Source organism: Astyanax mexicanus, chromosome 10, assembly GCF_023375975.1.
Source record: "Astyanax mexicanus isolate ESR-SI-001 chromosome 10, AstMex3_surface, whole genome shotgun sequence".
Classification (NCBI taxonomy): Eukaryota; Metazoa; Chordata; class Actinopteri; order Characiformes; family Acestrorhamphidae; genus Astyanax; species Astyanax mexicanus.
This window is the reverse complement of record NC_064417.1, coordinates 41,490,288-41,512,069: the sequence shown is the minus strand read 5'-3', so window position 1 is coordinate 41,512,069 and position 21,782 is coordinate 41,490,288. Positions and strand designations below refer to the sequence as shown.

General features: G+C 38.2%; 1 protein-coding gene across 5 annotated transcripts in view; it reads right to left on the bottom strand.

Annotated features, from left to right (window-relative positions):
* mid2 (midline 2) overlaps positions 1 to 21,782 on the bottom strand; it is a 220,751-nt gene that overhangs the window by 10,396 nt on the left and 188,573 nt on the right. For all 5 annotated transcript variants that reach the window (XM_049483849.1, XM_049483848.1, XM_022683564.2 and 2 more), the window contains one exon: positions 5,784 to 5,945. In XM_049483849.1, coding sequence (XP_049339806.1) covers positions 5,784 to 5,945 — 162 coding nt within the window. The remainder of the gene's footprint in view (positions 1 to 5,783; positions 5,946 to 21,782) is intronic.

Genomic DNA, 21,782 nt, shown 5'->3' with positions numbered 1-21,782 from the left:
AATGTCAGTCAGTGACATATGCTGTAAACAATATATTTTCAAATCATTATTAAAACTTTTTGATCAATATCTTTATTGATATTGAATTCAACCAGATAACATATATTGCCACTGATTTTCTTATTTCACTTTGTGACAAAGGAAAACATGTGTTTTCAGTTTTGATTTGGTAAGTTTTGTTTTACTATTCTGACAGCTTGAATATCTACTGCAGGTTGATATTAAAGACTAAAATCTCTAGCAAAGACTAAAGTCTATAGCAGCAGCCAAAATATTTAAGAAGAGTTTTTTTCTGCAAAATTTAAAAGAAATCTGGGAACCTAAACAAAGGAAATTCTGTCAGTAATTTTCCATCCGTAATCCGAGGACAATAAAGAACAGCACAGACACGTCTAACAAAAACAAGGAAAAACGTACTTAAGGACCCCAGGGCTAAAGTAATTTAGTGAGGTCTGATGTGAAATGGAATGCACTGAAAAAAACATCTACGACAGCGATGATACGAATCATATCTGAGTATCTGTATCTATACAGCATGTTTCCATATCTATAGGAAACCATTCAAATTGCTGTTAATGTTTCAGCAACTCACAAAACAGCAGTAAAATCTGAGAAACTTCCTATTACGAACTCTTTCCAAAGACATTTCTGAAACCCAACACATACATTATGATAAAAAAATCTACTTATGGCTCTATTATACATCCAAACCAAGAACTAATTGTACTGTGGTTGTCTTTCTGAAGACGAGGGCATGAAGTGGCCAAATAGTTTAAGCGCGTTTTCACACCAGCACTATTTGGTCCAGTTAAAACGAACTCTGGTCCGTTTGTAACTTTAGTGCGGTTCGATTGAGCAGGTGTGAAAACAGTAATCGCACTCGGGTGCGATTCAAAAGAACCGGACCGAGACCAGCTAGAGGAGGTGGTCTCGGTCCGGTACCAAACGAACTCTGGAGCGGTTCGCTTTGGTGAGAACGTGATCCGGTCTCGATCCGACCCAGCTATTAAATATAAGCCATTTATTTGAGCTAAACGGCTGATAAGACGCAGTCTAAACACTTATATTAGCCAGATAACGCTAATTACCACAGCTAAGAACAAACACTGTGTCCATGCGCGCGCGGTCGTGCTGCATTCACTCAGATTAAAGCTCGAATTTTGGTTCTAGTATACATCAAATCCAAGAAGCATTTAGAAATCCTTATTTTTTAAAGCATACAGATGCAGCCTGACTGAGTGTCCCTTAAGCAATCTTCCTCAGGATGTTGAAGGTAATCAGCTTTCCTCACTGAGACTGAAGCAAGTAAACCCTGCTCTGATCCCGTGGCTACTAAAGCGTGCAGCTGGAGCCAGGAGACTGTAGTCGTCCGCTGAGTCTGCCTGTATTACGGTGCGCAGTTTGGCCTGCTGAACACGTTATCCCATTACCACGTTCCAGCTGCAGGTAGCAAACTTTGATTTCAGTCACACAAGCTTGCAAAAAGGGATTTGATGTCTTCTCTCTTCCCTTTGGCGAAGCTCGATGCTCTTAAGGCATGGTGTTGCATTAGCCCTGGCTACGGGGTGTGGGGGCAAAGCAAGCAAACGAAGAGGAATGGTGGCAGTGGTGGATGGGTAGCTCACAACCCTCCACATCCATCACACATATACTCAACACACACTCGGCTACTCTCCATCATCATTAATTCAGCAGGGCTGCTGCCAGTGAGGCTCTAAGTTAGTGCTAGAATCACCAGAGCTCCACTTTTCACAAATTACAGCAAACTGATCCCTGCTGCAGGGACAGAAGCTCACTGACAGTGAGGAAAGTGCCTGATTTTTGATCACGCTTTTGTCTATTTTTATAGTTAACTATATACCTTATAGTACTGGATTTAGTAAATCGCCAACAATGAAATTTATTGTTTAATATAAAAATAGTAAGTATGTGACGTTGCCTGGGCCACAAAAAAATGCTCTATTGCAGTTTTACAAGCATCTTTACAACCCTGTTATTCTGCCCCCTGATTTTCCTTTTATGAGCAGCTCTTCTCTTTTTTATAGCACTGCTGACAGCTTATAAAAGCTGAATATTATATTCACTGTTTTAAAACTGTAACAAAAAAACAAATCCATATTATTTCCAATTATTTTTATGATAGTGTTGCTGCAGTAGTGTTGAATCCTCTTGGTGCATTGTACAGGTAGCAACATGATGACAGTGTACCGTACACTGATTAGCATTTAGCACTGCACTCACTCACTGCTACAGGCAGCTACTAATCTTCCCCTGGATAGTTGGATTAGGTATTAAAAAATAGTGTGTTTAGCTCTAGTTTGATAGACAGTCCATTTTCGATTGAGTGAACTCCCTCAAAGAGAAGAAAGTAAAAGTGAAAAGTTGGTTGGCTAGAGTTAGAGTTAGCTTTTAGCATAGCATAGATACCTTTTGTGGACTTCTCCTATTCACCCGTATTCCAAAACAAGTATAGTCTGGTGGTGTATGCTTTCTAGTTTTACCAGTATGAATTAAACTATAGTCTCCACAAGTGCTTTTTAGTGTGTTGCAGTCAAAATATACATACATATTTTGGGAGTTTGTTTATTATGTCTTGCATTAGTTTGCTTTATTTTTGCTTTTCTTTTGAATAAGGATATAATACTGTAGGGTATGGCTTTTTTTATTTAACTCTAATCTTTGAAGTTCAACTACTATTTTAACTACTTTTAACATGATTTGTGGCAAATGTGCGATGTTTAATAAAGGTTTTGTGTTGTGTTAAGTTGTGCTGTGTTTTATTCAAGTTGATTTCTGAATGGACAAGAACAGATACAGTCTCTCATGCTGTAAACCTCTTAAAAAGTGCAGCTTTCTAATCAAAGAGAGACTGGCTGAAACTAATGAGCGTGGTGTGTGCAGCCCGGACTCTCGGCTGGGTTCACTTTCTGGGCCTGTTTGTTATGAATTTCTGAATCAAACAGGAAGAGCTTATGTAAATGGCTTTAAATAGCAGCAGAACTCTTTCATGATGCAGTGAGCCAGTGCTGAGGCTTGTTTACGGGGAGAGGAAGAAAACAGATGAGGAACACGCAGGCGGTCACGTCAGTCTTAGAGGCACAGCTGCGGCAGGCCGTGGCCAGATGATCTGGCTTGCCGACAGGCCGGCGTGTGGCACTAGGGGGCAACGCTCCCGGCCAACAAACCCACCATCACACACCTGCTGGGGTAACATGTCCAGTCTGACATTCTGATGAGAACTCGGTACAGCAGGTGTCCTCTACCTCACCTTTAATATCTGTCTTTATCATGCATGTTGAGTGTGAAACCAACTAACTTCCACTCTACACTTCACTTTTTTATCTCATCCTTTAGGGATTTACTAACACACACCGCAGCTACATTTCTGATTAAAGGTGGGCGTGTGTGTGCCTTCTGGGCTGCGATCGATCTGTTTAGATTGATGATAAAATGGGTCACAGATGAAAAAAAGAAGACAAGACAAAAATCCTTAAATATGAGTTTTAAACAAAGTTTAAACTTTTAAACTAAAAAGGACCCCTGTTTATTATCAAAGTCTTTTATTTTTGTTTTTTTTTGTTAATAAGTTTATGACAACCATTGCTTTGTCTTTAATTCAGTTTAATATAGTTTTAACATAATTTCTTTTAATAACAAGCATACAGCAATGCTAATAGTTAGCCTCAGTAACTAGCATGCTAGCTAGCTAAATTTTGATATTAAGCACTCAAGGATGCTACATGATTTAAGGTGGATCGGGAAAATTTGAACAAGAAGCTAGTGATTAACTAACTACAGCTCTCTTTCACTGAGAAATTTGATTGGACCATAAATAAATAATTAATAATTTAATAAACGAACGGAACGAGTTTCACCATTTCCCTATGGAACACAGTGAAAGAAACTCAAAAACCAGAGATACCAATGCAAAATGAGAAACTGGATTGGCCCAAAAAGTGAGCAAGAGAGAAAGAGGAGAAAAAAAAGAAAGAAACAAGAAAGAATTAAAAGACAAAAAGGTCTTGAGAAGTTCAGATTTGAGAGAGAAAAGTTAAAGCCATAAAATATGAGGAGAAACAGAGGAAACGGCGTAGAGAAAAAGAATATAAACACAATGGGAGAGAGAGCAAGACAAAGACATGAACTGAATGATGGGGAAAGCGAGACAGCGTGCGGGTGAAAGAGAGAGCGCTGTTTGAAGACACTGGGTGTGATAACTCAGGATGAGAATAAAAGAGACAGAGAGAAAAAACGAGAAAAGGGATGAGAAGTTTAAGCTTTAACTGCTGCTTCCCGACACCCTGCATTTGACCCCGAAACCCACCCTCAGGGTGGCACAAAGCCTCTGATACAGTAATCCATTTGAATGGTGTCAGCCAGAGTGCTGCTTGTGGGGGTTCTGTAAGGTGATTGAGTTCTGGGCGAGAGCAAACAGGGCCAGGTGTGAGTGTGCAGGTGAGGGACCTGGAAAAACACCTATATAAGCCTGTGCTGATAATTACTTTATATATTGCATTGTCAGGAAAAGAAGCTGCCACTGGCAACAGACTCTTGGCTTGAATGTATATGTGGCCATACATGTTTGCCTAATTTAAAATAGTTGAGTAATATTTGGAAACATCTAATTTTAAATACAGTAAAACAGACTTCATTTGTTTAAGCATTGTTTATAGTAGGTCTGCATGATATATTTTTAAAGGATGTACAATGTCACCTAAGGCAGTTGAATCAACCAGGTCATGTTGCAATGTTTTGATTCTTGACATAATAATTAGCTACACAGTGTTGTAATTTTTTGAGTGAACAGTGCTGTCTCTGTGTCTGTGTGAGTGACAGGTTGCTGCTGCCTGAGAAGCACATGGCTGGGTGTGGGCTTGTAAACGCAGCAGCTGACGGCCTGTTGAAAGCCTGGCACAGCTTTGCACAGATATTTCGAGTTACAGACGAAATAATGCTTTAAATCCCAAAAAAATATTTTATTTGTCTTTTAAAAGGCCATTTAAATAACCTGATTAAAGGGCAGATTGTTGTTGTTTCGCTGTTTTCCTCAGGTTTTGAGTGCTCGGCTGATTTTAAAGTGCTCTTAGTTCTAAGTTGGTCTGGATCTTTGACACAAGACAACGTGCGGGTGAGGACAGGGCTGGTGATTTCACAGGTTCTGCAATGTTTAATATTGCAATATATATAGTCGAAAAAAGTTGCAATGTCAATTTTTTCCCAGTTTCAAGCAGCCCTAGTTTACAGTGTGTGCACACACTCAATTTACACTGAGATATCCCTATACGCTGTGCAGATGAGGGACAACCACACTCGTGTACATCCTCCACGGACACTGAGCTCTCCAGACAAACTATACGTGACAGACCTGGGCAAACATATGGCATGCGTGATGCATATGCACACAGTCATTTAACTGATGCTCCCTAACTGCTGATTGAAGATTCAGGACACATTTCCTGCTGTAGATGTTCAGATTGGGTAATACACACCAGCGACTACTTCAGATTAGAGTTTAAACAGCAATTTTCTTTTGGATTCAGAGAGTAATTCATATTAATCCTTTATCCTCTGGAGGTGAGCTTCTGAAGAAGGCAATTTACATTTGGATACACCGATAACTTATTCCTTTTTTCAGAAAAACTCATCAACACGTAGTGTAATCTAAGATTAGACAAATATTTAATAGTTCAAAGGCTTGTGCGAGGATGATTATTAATTTTTTTAAACCATAAGACAAGCCTCTCGTTTGATAAGGAGCTCCGCATGCTGAGAGGAAGACTTACTGTTGGTTTTGAGACGTGCCGGCTCGCTGTTGCGGCTGCCCGCCTGGTTGATTGCCTTGACGAAGAAGATGTAGCGGGTTCCGCTCTGGAGGCCATGCACAGTGTAGTGATTCTGCTTGATGTTCGGCACGATCATCCAACTGTCCACTGAGTTGTACAAACCTACAGACAGTGAGAAAGAGAGGGAGGAGAGGTTAAATCAGTATAAAAAAGGCACTTTTTTTTAATTGTATTGACAAAAAAACTTTTTTGTTAGCTAATCAAGTATACCATCAGTGCTTAAAGGACACTAATCCAACTGTGCACTTTTTATTACAAAAAGTGTAGCTGTTTGCAATTGTGTTTAATTGAATAATATGCAGCAAAATGGGATAGAAATCACGGTAAATTGCATTAAAAAGTATTTAAAAAGCAGTATTTTTTAAGTAACACTTTGTTTAAAGACTTTATAACACATCCATAAGCAGTAAAATATAGAGCACTGAATGTATCTTTATAAAGCATTATTTGAATATATATATATATATATATATATATATATATATATATATATATATATATATATACAGTTTACTCTCATTTTTAACAACATAACATAAAGTTTTGCATAAAATTAATGAGATTGTATTGATATAATATGCATGAGTGTTGCATTATATGTATATAAAACTTAATAGATATGGTTAGTAAGAGGAAAAAACAGATATGAAAGAACATTTCTAAGACATAACGTCTCTACTGAATTCTGCTTAATGAAGGTGTCTGTCACAAATGACCCAGGCAGGGAGACGAGGAGACGGACGCAAGTGCAGGTAGGGCGAAATAAATAATTTAATAAATAAATAACAAATAAACAAAGAAACAAGGAGCAAGTAAACACGTAACAAAGATAAATGAATAACCAATAACCAACACAAACCAGTGAAACTAGAGAACATAAACTAAACCAACAAGAGATAATAAATAACACAATAAACCGGGAGTAAATAAACAAAGAAACAAACGAGGGACTGAATAAATACAAAACTAAACAAGGCAGGGATATATACAGGGAAAACAAACAAGAGGCTAAACTAGACAGGGAAAAACTAAGCTAGACAAGAATAAATAAACCAAGCAGGGCAAGGAGAAAACAAAGGAACATAACAGGGAACTAGAAATAAACAAGAAGATAAACAAAGGACAAGGGCTAAGGAGAAACACTGAGAGACAAAACAACAGAGGTTAGTGCAAAGACCGACAAAGGACAAGTGGCATAGGAGATCTATTTAACCAAACAGGAAACACTCTAGAAGTGGAAACACCTGGGGAAGGGTGGAGCTACAAATGAGACACGTGGTGGAAAAGTAACTGAGACAGGAGACACAGAGGAGCACAGGTCACGTGGGGAAGACACACAGAGACACGAGACGAGGCCAGGACGTGACAGTGTCATAAATTAGTTTGAGTTGATTTTATTTTGATCCAAAGCTTATTAATGTGTTATGAAGCCTATATGTACAGTAGGTAGCCTTCAAATGAAGGACAACCGATATTTTAATCTACTGAAGATGCTACTGATGCTTACTATCTGCCTGAAGAAATATTGCAATAAATATAGTATATTGTTAAAATGTCTGTAAATGTTGTAATGCAACATTTTTATCATATCATCCAGTTCGAAATCTGCATTAAACTCACTATTTTTAACATTCTGTCTCATTTGATAGCCGCCACAGGTTTGAAGACCCCTTCTTCTACAGTGCCAAGTCTCTCCTACACCCAGGTAGAGTATAATGCACACTGTTTACTGTATACTGTGTCAGCCAGCTAATAGTAATGCAAATACTATATGTGTAGCCATCCTAAGCACATTACACTGACACTGTGAAATAAACCCTGTGATCTCAGCTCTATTAATGTCTGTTTGTTGCTATTGCATCAGCTTAACTGAACAAACGCTAAGGCAGTTAGCGCGATGTAAATGTATGCTTTGTGTCAGCACATACTAACAGCACATGCTGCTTCCAGCACAGTGACACTTCTTATTTCTTCTTACAGTTTTTTAATGGGAGCTCAGTAATAAAAAGCAGTGTAATGATACTTAGAATTCACAGTTTGGTACATACCGTAGTTTGGATGCCTAGGTTTTTGCATTTGCTTGGTAATATAATAGTACTAAACAACAATAGAACTTTCAAAAGCATAAAATAAGTATTCTTTACATTCATTTTGATCAGTAATGAAGGTTACATTTAATTTTACCTAGCATTATGAAATGCCTGAGGTACCTGGCACAGACAAAAAAACATCTCTGATGCTATTAAATGTACAAAATACACTGACATGATATTACCACCCACAGTGGACAGTGGACAAAATATTGTTATTTGGATATATTGTTTTTTTTTTTTATATTACAATACATTATCAATACATATAATAACAACAAAGGTGCTCGAAAGTCCCTAAGACTTGCTCCCCAATTTGACTTACTAAATACAAAAACAAATGAAAATACAGCTCAATAGTTCTTGACGTTTATTTATTTATTTTGTATACATTGTACTGTTATATATGTTTGCCTGAGTACTAAGTTCCTTGATATCCTTTTTCTGCTGTAATACAGTGAATTTCCCAACTGTGGGACTGATAAAAAATGTCTTATTTTAGCTTATCTTAAGGTTACTGCTTTATTATTACATGTGGTGGCGCTAATCAAATGACCAGGGTAAATCTGTGAAGAATGTTGCTGTATAAATTGCTGATTTTTTTTTGTTGTTGTGAAAGTGACACCAATAAATCCATAATTCCTGTTATTTGCTTATTTGGGAGTATTTTATCTTCTTCATTAACACAGATAGCGTGAATTACTGTATAAAATTGGACAGTATTGTGATATCACTGTTATTATGGGTAATAAATAGTGATAATACCATACTGCGAGATGACCTGTGATTCCCACTCCTAGAATGCACTTACTATAGTTACATGCCAACTTAGGAAAGCTTAGCATCACATCTTATTTTGTTTGCTAAGGGCTCACAGTTCACCTCTAGTGATAAGTAAACTCAGGCTGCAGGGTGAACCCATTTAGTTTGATTAGAACAGCTATACAGACAATAGGAGATTGGATAATATTTTCAGCTACAGATTTGACACACACACAAACACACAAGCAAGCAAATAATTAGGTATAAAGCGCTGAATCTGAGCAAAATATAAGAAATAAACATGAGGACTGTAACCTAGCCAAAGTTGGCTGGCCTTCGTGCCAGGGCTACTGGCGTTTAAACTGAGAATGTGTGTACTGGATATACACAGCAGATCACACCCAGCGGGATTCTGGGACGTGTGCCGCAGGTAAACAGAGCTTGGCATACACACCCCCAAGCCTGATTTCTCATGGGGAGAGAATTTCTCCAGGGAATATTAATACAAATCACACAGCCAGTGCTCCTACTGTGTGTTACACACAAACACCTACTACTGAGCACTCAGTAGCACTCACACTTATACAGTATAATATCCGCCTAAACTATGGTAAACATCCTGATTCTGATATTGATGAATATTGAGGATATTGATTGGTAACTTTTGATTGATTGGATTTTCTTTGACTTCACCCTGTTTGACAGAAAACAACATTTACTGTATTTCTTAAAACAGGCAATATCAAAATCCTCTTCAGTGTGAAGCTATTCTACAGTAAAACAATGAATGTCTGCAGTGCCAGAAATCTGACTTTAAGTTTTCTGGAATTTTGCATAAACAAAGGCTAAAGCAACACATTGTGAGACATGCTATTTTTGCTCTTGGGCTCCCGCTACAGTCACAATATACTGTAATTTACACTAAGAGACAAGCTTTACACGTGCATTTTTGGACAAGCTGAGAGACACTGAATCAGCACTGAAAGTTAAAGAAGCAGGTGGACAAATACAGTTAAGCAAAATGACAGCCAAATTCCCTGTGTAATGTATATGTTTTATGCACTGTCACGTCTGGTGCTGTTAGCTCCTCTGTCCCTTAAACACCAAGCTCTAACGGAGGTTCTCAGGTCAACAACTACACTACCCAGAATGCACCACCCGCTGACATCACGCACTCACCTGATCACATGACACCTCACCTGCTTCCTCCTGGAAGTCCCGAATACTGATTACTGGCACTATAAAGGTGCACGCCAAACAGACTACCACGCCGCGTATTGTAGGTTCACCTCTTTACAAAGCGTTACTTATCCCTTATCTCAGTTTACTTTGTGTATTACCTTGCTTTTGTTTTCTCGACGCCGATTATTGCCTTTGCCTCTGATACTGGATTGTTTGTGTATGACTTGGACTGTGTTTTCACTACTGCCTCTTGGATTACCTCTGATACTGGATTACTCGTGTATGAACTCTGGACTGGTTATCGTTTCTGGTATAGTCTTGCCTACATTGCTCCGTTTACTGGTTATCAACCACTTCTCTGTATCGACCCTGTCTACATCTGTTTATTCTTATAATAAACGTACATTGTTTTTATCAGTATCTGCACTTGTCTGCTATTCTGTGCTCATCATGACATGCACATATCAAACATAATGTAATTATAAACGTATAGCCAAACTCTTAGCTATGTTACATCTGATCACAAGTCAAATTTAAAGAGACTTCAAACAAGCTCAGAAAACATCAATCTCAGACTTCTTGACATATATTATAAAATATATTAAAAAAAAAAGGATTTGTCATACGATCCAAACATATTAGTATAGAATGTCACACTGTTAACTTACGAAAAGTATGTTCATAAAAGAGTTCATAAAAAGTTCATAATAGTCGTTTATCAAATACCGCTTTCACCCCGAATGTTCATCACACTTTCACCCTTTTGGACCACCGATAAATAGAGCACCTTCGACCCGGCCAGGCTGTCCTCAACTTCTCTATCTAAGCACACTCTGCTTCAACACTGGCTTATGGCTTGTGAAAGCAAAGCTTTCAGCTTGGACTTAAATCTTGCCTTTGGCAAGGGCATCCTCTGAATTATTCAGCCAATGGTGACTGCATGTATAAGTAATAGTGTCGCCAGCTCGTAAATATATACTCCCAACTTATCAAAAATAAGAGTAGAGCACCCTAACAGAGCAGACCATCCTAAGATTAATCTGAGTTCACTCCAGGCTTTAGCTGGCGAACGTTCACAGGCAGAATTACATTTATTTCAACTTTCGGGACTTGTGGCGATGAGCGATTTCGAGTCTGCAACTTTTAGCTCAAATCAATTTCTCTTGCAAAACTTCACACCAGGTTCAAATATGGTGAACTCTGAAACCCAAATTTGCATGTATTACTAATAGCGAGCCTGCTCTGACTGTGCTGACCCATCTATAAAGACCTGAAACAAAGAAAATGCTAATTCTATTGTGTCGAAGCATGACTGTTTCTTCCTCACTGGCTCCAAATAATGTAATAAAAGTGAGAAACTGAGCACAGAGTCAGCCATTAGACTGTTTCATCATTTTCCTTTTAGATGAATTAGCAAGCATGCTAATTAGTAATTAGTTTGCTGCATTAGCTGTCCTGCTAATTGCTAGGTTTGTCCCAAGCACTGCCTGTATCTTTTTATTGCATATGACTATTATTGATTAAAACTATTATATATATTGTTATAACAATAGTATAACAATATATAACTTATATAACTTATATAACAATATATAACTAATGTTGATATCTGCTTTATATATCTTTTACATTCTTTTTTCTGTTGCATTTGTGGAGTTTTCCAGATATCTAAATATATCTGTTCTAAATCCAGATTGTTTGGTCTGATTCAATTTAATGTAATTTTGGCTTGTATTCAGCTTTTTGATCACACAGATGCAGCAATTAATTTGTGCAGCAATTAAACTGCGATATTTTTGCTACTTTGCTTAGCAACAATCTTACAACACAATACTTTGTTACCTTACTTAAGCAGAAATGTTGGGTATCTATACTTTAGTGACTTTTTACTTCAACTCCTTACTTTTTTACGCAGTTGTCAGTACTTTCTACTCCTTACATTTTTAAAAATTGCTAATGTTTCATTCTAGCATGATTTGATTCCGGCTGGTCAACATAAAAAAAACGAAAACGATAAATCGCACCAACTGGAAAGTGTGTAGTTGGATAACAAGTATAAACATATACCATTCAGACCCTTTATTTGTTTGTTTTTGATGAATTTAGGTGTAGTTTATTAGTTTAGGTGTAGAGGTGGATAATCTAGTTTCAAATATTACAAATCCATACCAAGATTTCGCTCCAACTGCCTGGTTGGCTCTGGAGCTAATTGAACCTTATCCATTGGATGGATTTTTAACTTATAAGGTCATTTTTCCCCTTTTACTTTTATTCTTTTTTTTTTCTTTTTTCATAATTTTATTTCTAATTTCCCATTTTCTCCCCAATTTACAAGGCCAATAACCCTACCCACTCACTAGGACTCCCTCTATCACTAGCGATACCCCAACACACCAGGAGAATGAAGACTAACATATGCTTCTTCCGATACATTTGAAGATGCAGTATTGCCGAGCAGCATCACAGCGCGCTTGGAAGAAACCTAAGCGACTCGGTTCCAGTACAGCAGCTCACAGACGCACTTTGCTGCTGACATCACCCAAGGAATGATGTGGGGAGAGAGCGCCATCTACCCACCCGCAGGGAGCAGGGCCAATTGTGCTCCCTCTCAGCGTCGGCAGCTTCATGGCAAAGATGCATGAGCAGGGGTTCGAACCTGCGACCTCAACGCTTTAGACCGCTGGACCACTCAGCACCCAGTTACTTTTATACTTTAAGTAGTTTTAAAAGCAGTACTTTTATACGTTGATACTTCTACGGAAGTATTTCTTAACCCCAGTATCTATACTTCTACTTGAGTAATGAATGTGAATACTTTTGACATCCTTGAACATTAGAGCAATCACTTAGCAGCACTATAGCAACCACCTGCCAACTGCTCAAGAGTCATTAAGCAACAATATATCAGAAATGTAGCAATACTACAGCAACCCCCTGGAGCACTATAATAACCACCTAGCAACTCCATAAAATCCACTTAGCAACCACCTACTGACACTAGAGGATTGACCCAACAACACCACAGAAACCACCTGGGGCACCATTGCAACCACTTAGCTACACAAAAGCAACAGCAACTTAGTTTATCTTAGCAACTGATTAGCACTGATTGAAACTACTTTAGCTGTGCAGCTGTCCTGCCATCCTGTTTCTAGTATCAAGAAATGTGCTTTTCTTTTTTTTGTGTCTTTATTTTAGTAGTTGGTAAATTATCTAATGTCAGCATGCTAATAGAATTAATAATGAAAAAAAAAAATTGTGGCTAGTCTAGCTTTTTCACAAAGCAAAGCAAAGTTCTAACATCAAGTGTGTCTTAGACAAGCAGAAATACAAGAAGAATTGAGTAACTTCTACTTATAAAACAATGCAAAAGTAAATTCATGAAATATGTGTGTAATATTGTGGTTTGATGAATAAAATCAGTGTTTGCATCTACAATGTGTGTTTTATATTATTAACACAAGTTCTAGAACATTCTGAGGGACTTCAAAGCGGGACAGATGAGAAGTGGCATTGGAAGGAGGGCAGCCGGCACGAACAGTGCTCCCAGAGACTTTGTGTGAGAGTGTGTGTGTGTGTCTGTGTGTGTGTCTGTAGGCAGATAAAAGGCTGAAGAAAAATGAGGCAACATGTGAGGGGTGTGTGCGGCTGCTCCCGCCCCTGTCGGCGAATCAGAACCAGCCTTTGATGCTGCAACTGTGTGGTTTGTGTGTGTGTGTGTGTTTGTGTGTTTTCTGGAGCACATATGTGCTTCTATATAAGTAAGTCAGCATCTATGACTGTAAGGAAGTCTTATCCCTGTTAAGGCTTGTAAGCAGATGTGTGTGACATGCTTTTCCCCCAATTCAGCTCACTGCATCACACTGGCTCAAGCAAAACTTACACACACTGTCATCATACACCAGTTCTAGCCCCTATCAAAGGCGGCTTCCATCTCTGAAGACCCATAACAGAGAAAATGCTAATGCTAACTGCGTCTAAGCACTGCTGTTTCTTCCTAAATTACTTTAAATAAACAAGAATAAATACAAGTCAGAAACAGTTAGTAATTAGACTGTATCATCATTATCTTTTGGTGATTTTACTGTTTACTGTAAATGAGATGAGTTAGCCAGAGTGCTAATTACTCATGAGGTTGCTTCATTAGCTGGCCTGCTAATTGCTAAGTTAGCTCCGAGCCTTGCCTGTGTGTCACATTATCAGATATAGTCATTAGAAGTATGTTGTTATTCAATTTCAATTTGAGTTATTTACACTTAATTAACACTGAACCAACACACACTGGTGAGAAGCAGCAGCCAATCACGCAGAGCTTACTCTTAAATAAAAACAACTGTCCACCTGACGGACTGCATTGAGCTCTGAGGGCACACACACATACAAAGTTTCTGAATCAATTTCTCTGATTTTGCTATTTATAGGTATCTGTTTGAGTAAAATGAAAATTGTTGTTTTAATCTATAAACTACGGACATTACTCCTAAATTCCAAATAAAAATATTGTCATTAAGAGCATTTATTTGCTGAAAATGAGAAATGGCTGAAATAACAAAAAAAGATGCAGAGCTTTTAGACCTCAAGTCTGAGATGCATCATGGCATGTTCTCCTGCACCAGTCTTACACACTGCTTTTGGATAACTTTATGCCACTCCTGGGGCAAAAATTCAAGCATCTCAGCTTGGTATGATGGCTTGTGATCATCCATCTTCCTCTTGATTATATTCTAGAGGTTTTTATTTTGGTAAAATCAAAGAAACCCATTATTTAAGTGGTCTCTTATTTTTTTCAGAGCTGTATATATACACGTACCGGGATCATTTAGAGTGGACTGTGGGAGGACTCATGTGGACACAGGGAGATCATGGAAACTGCACCCAGACAGGTACTTGAACCCAGGACCCCAGTGCTAAGAGCTGAATATGCTAACCACTTACTAAGCCATGGTGTCGGATTTGTGAAGTTTTTGAGAAATTAGCACAATTCCAGTTCCAGATTGTTCCATCTGACTGTGCAGTGCATTTTTGCATATTATTTCTCATAGGAACCAATGGGGTGAAAATACCCAACTGACAATGCAAATACACAGGGAAAAGCCCACCAAACCCATGGAATTGTGGCTTCTGTGTGTGTATATGTGCCTTTTTCCAAGTACGCATGTGCTTCAATGGAATAAAGCATTATCACTGCTAGGCTTGTATGCAGATGTGTGTGACATGCATTTCTCCCAATCCAGCTCTGCATCACAACGGCTCAACCAAAACTTACACACACTGTCATCATACGCTGCTTCTAGCCCCTATCAAAGGTGGCCTCGGTGGACTCTGCCTTTATTCTCTTCCCATTTTCTCCAGCAAACCTCCAAAGCCCAGCGTATGAATATCTGCAGCACAAAGAGCCGTGGTTTGGCAGGAGCCGTGGACAATGGCATTGTGAGTAAAGCCAGGAACAGCCTCCCTGAAGCTCCGGCACCGAGCGGAGCAAGTTTGAACAGGGCACAGTGACATCATGTGTACATTATTACCTTGCCGGCTAATCAGACAGCTCATTGAGCACTGTTAATGACTGATGTAATTGTGCTCTGATTGACCTGCTACACAGAGAATGAGAGAGGGAGTGAGATGAATAATTAGCAAAGCAGGAGGAATGAAGTGTGAAGCAGACTTCGCACTTTGTCAACTGTGCCGACTGAATTCCCACAGCAGAATGGAATATCTGCACTTTAGAAGCATAGCTCTTATAATGCTGTGCTAAAAACAATGAAACATATCATATATACTTTATGTATAGACTAGGGGTGGGCAATATTATGTCGTATACAAAATATCGTGACACAGAAATATCGGGATATTAAAAATCCATATTGTGATAATAGAGATGTTCTTTCTTAAAAGTAGTCTATTATTTGCAGTTTATATGCATGCACTAAATATTCTGCAATATTTTTTGCTGCACTATATTATTTTATGCTATATTATTGATTTTTCCACATTATGATTATGCTGTTATACTCTTATACTATATTCCTGAAATTAATTAATTATTTTTCTGTTTTCCTATATCGACAAATATATCGTTATCGCAAAAATACCCTGAAATATCGTGATATTATTTTAGAGCCATATCGCCCACCCCTAATATAGACGTGCAAAGGTGGGCAAAGAGAATATAATGCCTAATATAACTAATATCTCCATCCCACCCTTTTCTAAGAAATATGGCTTTTTAAACATGAATTCATTTAGAAATACATTCAATTAATTGGTTAATATTTGCTTGTGGTTTTTCAAGTTAATATTGAGAATAAAAGAATATTAGCAGTATTGGTACTGGCTTACAAATGTCTGGTATCATGACATCCATTAGTTGCATAAACAAAAGCAACAAGCTGTGACACTTAGCAAATGAGGTTTTATTAAATACAAAAGTTTTTTTTTTTCTGCTGACTTTTTGTTTTTTGTTTTCTTTTTGTTCTTGAACTGTAAACATAAATATAAAAAACATAACCTACTCTTCTTTAAAATGCAAAAAATAAAAAATAAATAATCTCTAATATTATGGCTTTTAGAAATCAGGTCTTTCTCTTTCTCTTGTTAGCTTTGTAACAAATATTTTGACCAATATACAGCTCTGGAAAAACATTAAGAGACCACTTCAGTTTCTCAATCAGTTTCTCTGATTTTGCTATTTATAGGTTTATGTTTGAGTAAAATAAATATTATTGTTTTATTCTATAAACTACAGACAACATTTCTCCCAAATTCAAAATAAAAATATTGTCATTTATAGCATTTAATTGCAGAAAATGAGAAAAAATAACAAAAAAGATGCAGAGCTTTCAGACCTCGAATAATGCAAAGAAAACACAACAATAACTCTGGGTTTTAATCATAGTTTTCATGCATCTTGGCATGTTCTCCTCCACCAGTCTTACACACTGCTTTTGAATAACTTTATTCCACTCCTGGTGCAAAATGGTTTGATGCTTGTGATCATCCATCTTCCTCTTGATTATATTCCAGAGGTTTTCAATTTGGTAAAATCAAAGAATCTCTTCATTTTTTAGTGGTCTCTTATTTTTTTTTTTCCAGAGCTGTATATATACTCATATTTGGATATGACTATGAGTATGCAATTCTGTTGTAGCTTTTTCCACAACACTGAAACCTGAGGGTCCTCTGTAGACCTAATAAGAACATTCTCTGAGTCTAAAGAAGTCCGAGTCATCTCATAAATATTCGAATGGCCTTGTATCCTTTTCTACCTTTCTCACACAATTCCTGATGTCTTATGCAACTATGGAAATAAAAAGGAGAGAAAATGAGAGAGTGTAGGAGATAATTACGGGGTAAAATACAGGGTACATTTCTTTTTACTTCAGCTGTATTTGCTTTACCTGTGTGCACCTTGAGGTAAGATGGAGGTCAAAACAGCAGATGAATCTTGATTAAAGCGTGATTAAACCTGAGGTACGATTCTCCTCCGGTTATACACTGATCCCACTGCTCCTCGACTCTACTATGTGATTCAGCCGCTTCATTCTACCTGAGCAGCAAATTTCACGTCACACTTACGATGTACAGGGGTTGGACAATGAAACTGAAACACCTGTCATTTTATTGTAGAAGGTTTCATGGCTAAATTGGAGCAGCCTGGTGGCCAATCTTCATTAATTGCACATTGCACCAGTAAGAGCAGAGTGTGGAGCACAGTTTTGCTCGAAATATTGCAATGCACACAACATTATGGGTGACATACCAGAGTTCAAAAGAGGACAAATTGTTGGTGCACGTCTTGCTGGCACATCTGTGACCAAGGCAGCAAATCTTTGTGATGTATCAAGAGCCACGGTATCCAGGGTAATGTCAGCATACCACCAAGAAGGACCAACCACCAACAGGATTAACTGTGGACGCTGTAAGAGGAAGCTGTCTGAAAGAGATGCTAGGATGTTCGGATGCTAACCTGAATTGTATCTAAAAAACATAAAACCACGGCTGCCCAAATCACGGCAGAATTCAATGTGTTCTTCAACTCTCCTGTTTCCACCAGAACTGTCCATCGGGACAATAAATTATTGTGATCTAAAACCAGGTGTTTCAGTTTCATTGTCCAACCCCTGTATTTTACCCTGCTAAACACACCGGCAGGCGTAGCCCATGTCAAACGAATGGGTGACTCAGCCGTGCTGTAGCCGGTGTTTTGTTCTGCACTGCGCTTGATGACCCTGACTCACCTAGCCCTTTCCACTTGGCACGGCCTTCCTGGAAGACATGCGGATGTTTCCTAAGGTGAGGACAAGCATGTCAAATTATACAGTCCGGCTGGAGCGCTCCCGCGAGGCCTGGAGCTCCTCCATTTCGTTTGCTGCCCAGTTAGCATGCCGGTCTGGCAGTTTGGATCACTATCAATCAGCGTCACAATGAGAGCGGAGTAAAGAGCATTAGCTCACGTCAGATGTAATCGCGGCTGAAGTCAGGACGCCACCTTCACTTGATCGGACAGAAGATAAACAAACAAACGAAAAGCAAAAAAAAAAAAAAAAAGAAAAATCCAACAGCCGTGATCAGACGTGAACCAAACGGAAGAGTGCAATCCCCGAACAACACGAAGAGGAAGTGTTTTATTTCTTCATTTCTACCCCCATTAGTATGAGGTCTGGCTGAGACAGCTGAGATAGTCTTCCACGCTCATTTTAATTAGCCACCAAGGGGTGTCTTTGTGTCAGTGCCGAATGTGTAATTGCACATATCTGACCTATGCAGGAAGGACAAGGCAAATCTATAGCTATTTGCATGTTATCTAGAGCAGACATGCTGTAATTCCTTTGGCTTTAGTTATTTCTTTCACTTAAAGCTGCAGTCTTTTTTTGCTGATTTTTTAGTAGTGATTTGTTAGCAGTAGTAGTGTAAAGCAGTAGTGTTAATAATAAGTGGGGAAAAGATACATATTCTAAAACACTTTATTTGAAGGGTACCTGTACAGGGGCTTTATAACACATTCATACGCATTGAATAATGTATTTATAAAGCATTATTTGAATAATAATAATACTAAGCAGCTTATGCTACTACTCTCAACCTGACATTAGACGTATGAGACATATATTAAATAAATGAGATTATATTGATATAACATGCATAAGTGTTATCAAAGAATTTTGCTTAATAAAGGTGTAAACAATGTAAAATGTATTAATTCATAGAACTGTATTTAAATAGGTGCCTGTCTCATAAACTCTACACCCTTTTGGAATGATGAGGCATGCACTGTCCGGGTGACACTGCTAAAGGAGATCTAGACTTCATGGTTTCAAGGGAAAATATATGTAAATTCATACACTATGTAGTATTATAAATATATTTAATGCAAATTTAAATTGCATAAAAAAAATAGAATATTTAACACTATATTATATGTTGTCAATACACTGTCTTAATTTAAAAAACAAAAAAAAACAAAAAACATCTTATGTAATGTAATTAACAGCATAACTATTCATTAATATCTAAATACTGTTTTATAAATACAGCATTCATCGTTCATCAACTTGTTATAAAGCCCCTATATATGTAGCTATCAAGTAAAGTGCACCAGATATTCTTATAAATGGTATCAGTGTACTGGCATGATCGTCTCTGAAATGTTTATTTGTGTTTACTAAGAAAACAATGTGGTCTTTTTAAAAGAGGAGGTTTAGAATTTTGAATATTCTAATTTTTAAATACACAAGTTTTACCTTTTTAAATCTCAAAAACACTAAATTTTACACAGAAATCTATTTACATTATCCTGCTATCCTGCAATAATGTGTTAGATGCTTTTAACTTCAACTAAAAATGAATTGCATTGCATTTAAATGCTTTTAACCCTAAATAGAATTATTCTACTAATAAGAATTTTAAAAAATTAGCTATTATTGGTGTAAGAGAATATGGATATGGTGTTGTATTGATCTTGTTTTGCAATTCTGCATCAATTCTCAAAAACACAGAATAGATTTTAATTATTAACTTTATTAATTAAGATTGGTGTTCATTTCAGTAGTTCATTTCAGATTCATTTGTTTATTACACATTCTCACCAGAAAGAGATCTCTAAATCACCAAATCTCACAATCTTACGGATTTTACAGCTTTAAAATAGAAAAAAGAAGGTTGCAGGTTGAAAAGGCTGCAGTGGGCAGAGCTGATAAATGTCTTAAAATATACATACAGTCTTAATGACTGATCATTTGAACGCGGAGATGTGAAAGATCGGCTCATCCTGCCTTTTTAAGTAGTTTGAATGGCTTCAAAGCGATTCCTCCCAAGTCTATTCCATTTATACAAAGTGTAATCCACTTGCAGAAGGAGAGAGCATGAAATGACGTTTAATTCTGCTTATTCAATCAGTGCAAGCCTACCATACATCTTCCTCATGAATAAAACAGCCATGACCCATCTATAGCGCTACAGATCTACGGCTCTACAGCTCTACAGTTCGACAGAAGCTTCAGAATGGAGAAGGTTTTTGTGTAAAAAAAAAAAAAAAATGGAAGAAACCAGGCCGAGCAAGAGCAATGAATGAAAATGGCTCATGTTTCTCCTCATGGGAAAGAGAGGCAAATGCTGGCAATAACATGCAACCAGCGGCTCACTTAAGCCCTCGCATCCACAGAGCAACGCAAGAACGTCATCAGTCTGAGAGGAAAGCATTCCTCTCCATTTCTCTTTTTCTCTCTGTTTGAATTCTCAGAGGAGGCTGCAGCAGCCGTGGCCACGTTCCCGGGTCTCTGGGCTATCAGCAGCTGAAAGGAATCTGCTTTCTGTGCTACTGTAACACGATAACTGCGGCCCACTCCAGCAGAGAGAGCGAGAGCGAGAGAGAGAGAGAGAGAGAGAGCAAGAGAGAGAGAGAGAGAGAAAAAAATCACAGAGTGAACGAGAAAAAGAGAACAGGCAGGGTGAAAGGCAATGAGAGAAAAAAGAGAGTGTTCAGGTGCTGCTGCTGGAGTGCCACTCTAGTATTGTCTCCCTGGTCCGTCTGCAGTTATCACCTTCTCTCTCTCTCTCTTTCGCGCTCAGCGCCGGCTCCTTCTGCCAAGATCTCTCGCAGATCAGATGTCGAGATGTCAGCGCTTTTATCTCCTTCAGCAGGACCTTGTGTTTCGTACGTTAATGAAAGGTGCGGTGGAGAGCTCAACATGTAGGTGGTCATAAATCGTTTAATGCGAGTCAAGTGCGTTTCAGAAGCAGAGAAACCGAGCGCGTTCGCCGCGAGACCTCTGGAAAGCAAAACCTTACTAGAAGCTGGGTTATATAATAGAGAGAGCAGGCAGAAAAGCTGCTCCGCTGGGCTAACACTTACTTACATAAAGAGAGAGATCTTATCCTGTACTGTACTGTACTGCACGAGAGCATTCCTGCCGGTAGCACATCACATCGTTCTAATTTTGGACACCAACCTCAATACCTACAGTATTCTACAAAAAACAACAACAACCAAACAACCAAAAAACCAACCCTGCCTGCTGGTGCAGCAGTAAACAGAGAGAGTGTGATTAAGACAAAGCTGCCCTGAGGCTCTGAGATTCTAAAATTCTCAGGGTCTGGCGCTCTGAAGCAAACAGCTAACTGCTATAACGCTAAGGCTGGAGATGTTGTTTAAATTTGATTTATTTCAGTAATTGGGTTCTATTGAAAAACACAGCAAAGTACATTATATTATATAGCATAGTACGTATATTGTATAGATTTACTATGTATACAACACAACTCAGTGGATCAACACCAGCAGATGACATGGATCTCCAAACTATATAGACCTCTAGAAGCAACTTGGACTGTGTGCCTCTTCACTCTTCTTCTAGACTAAAAAACTGTATTTCCAAATAAATGGAAAACCACTGATGGTTATTGATGCTTT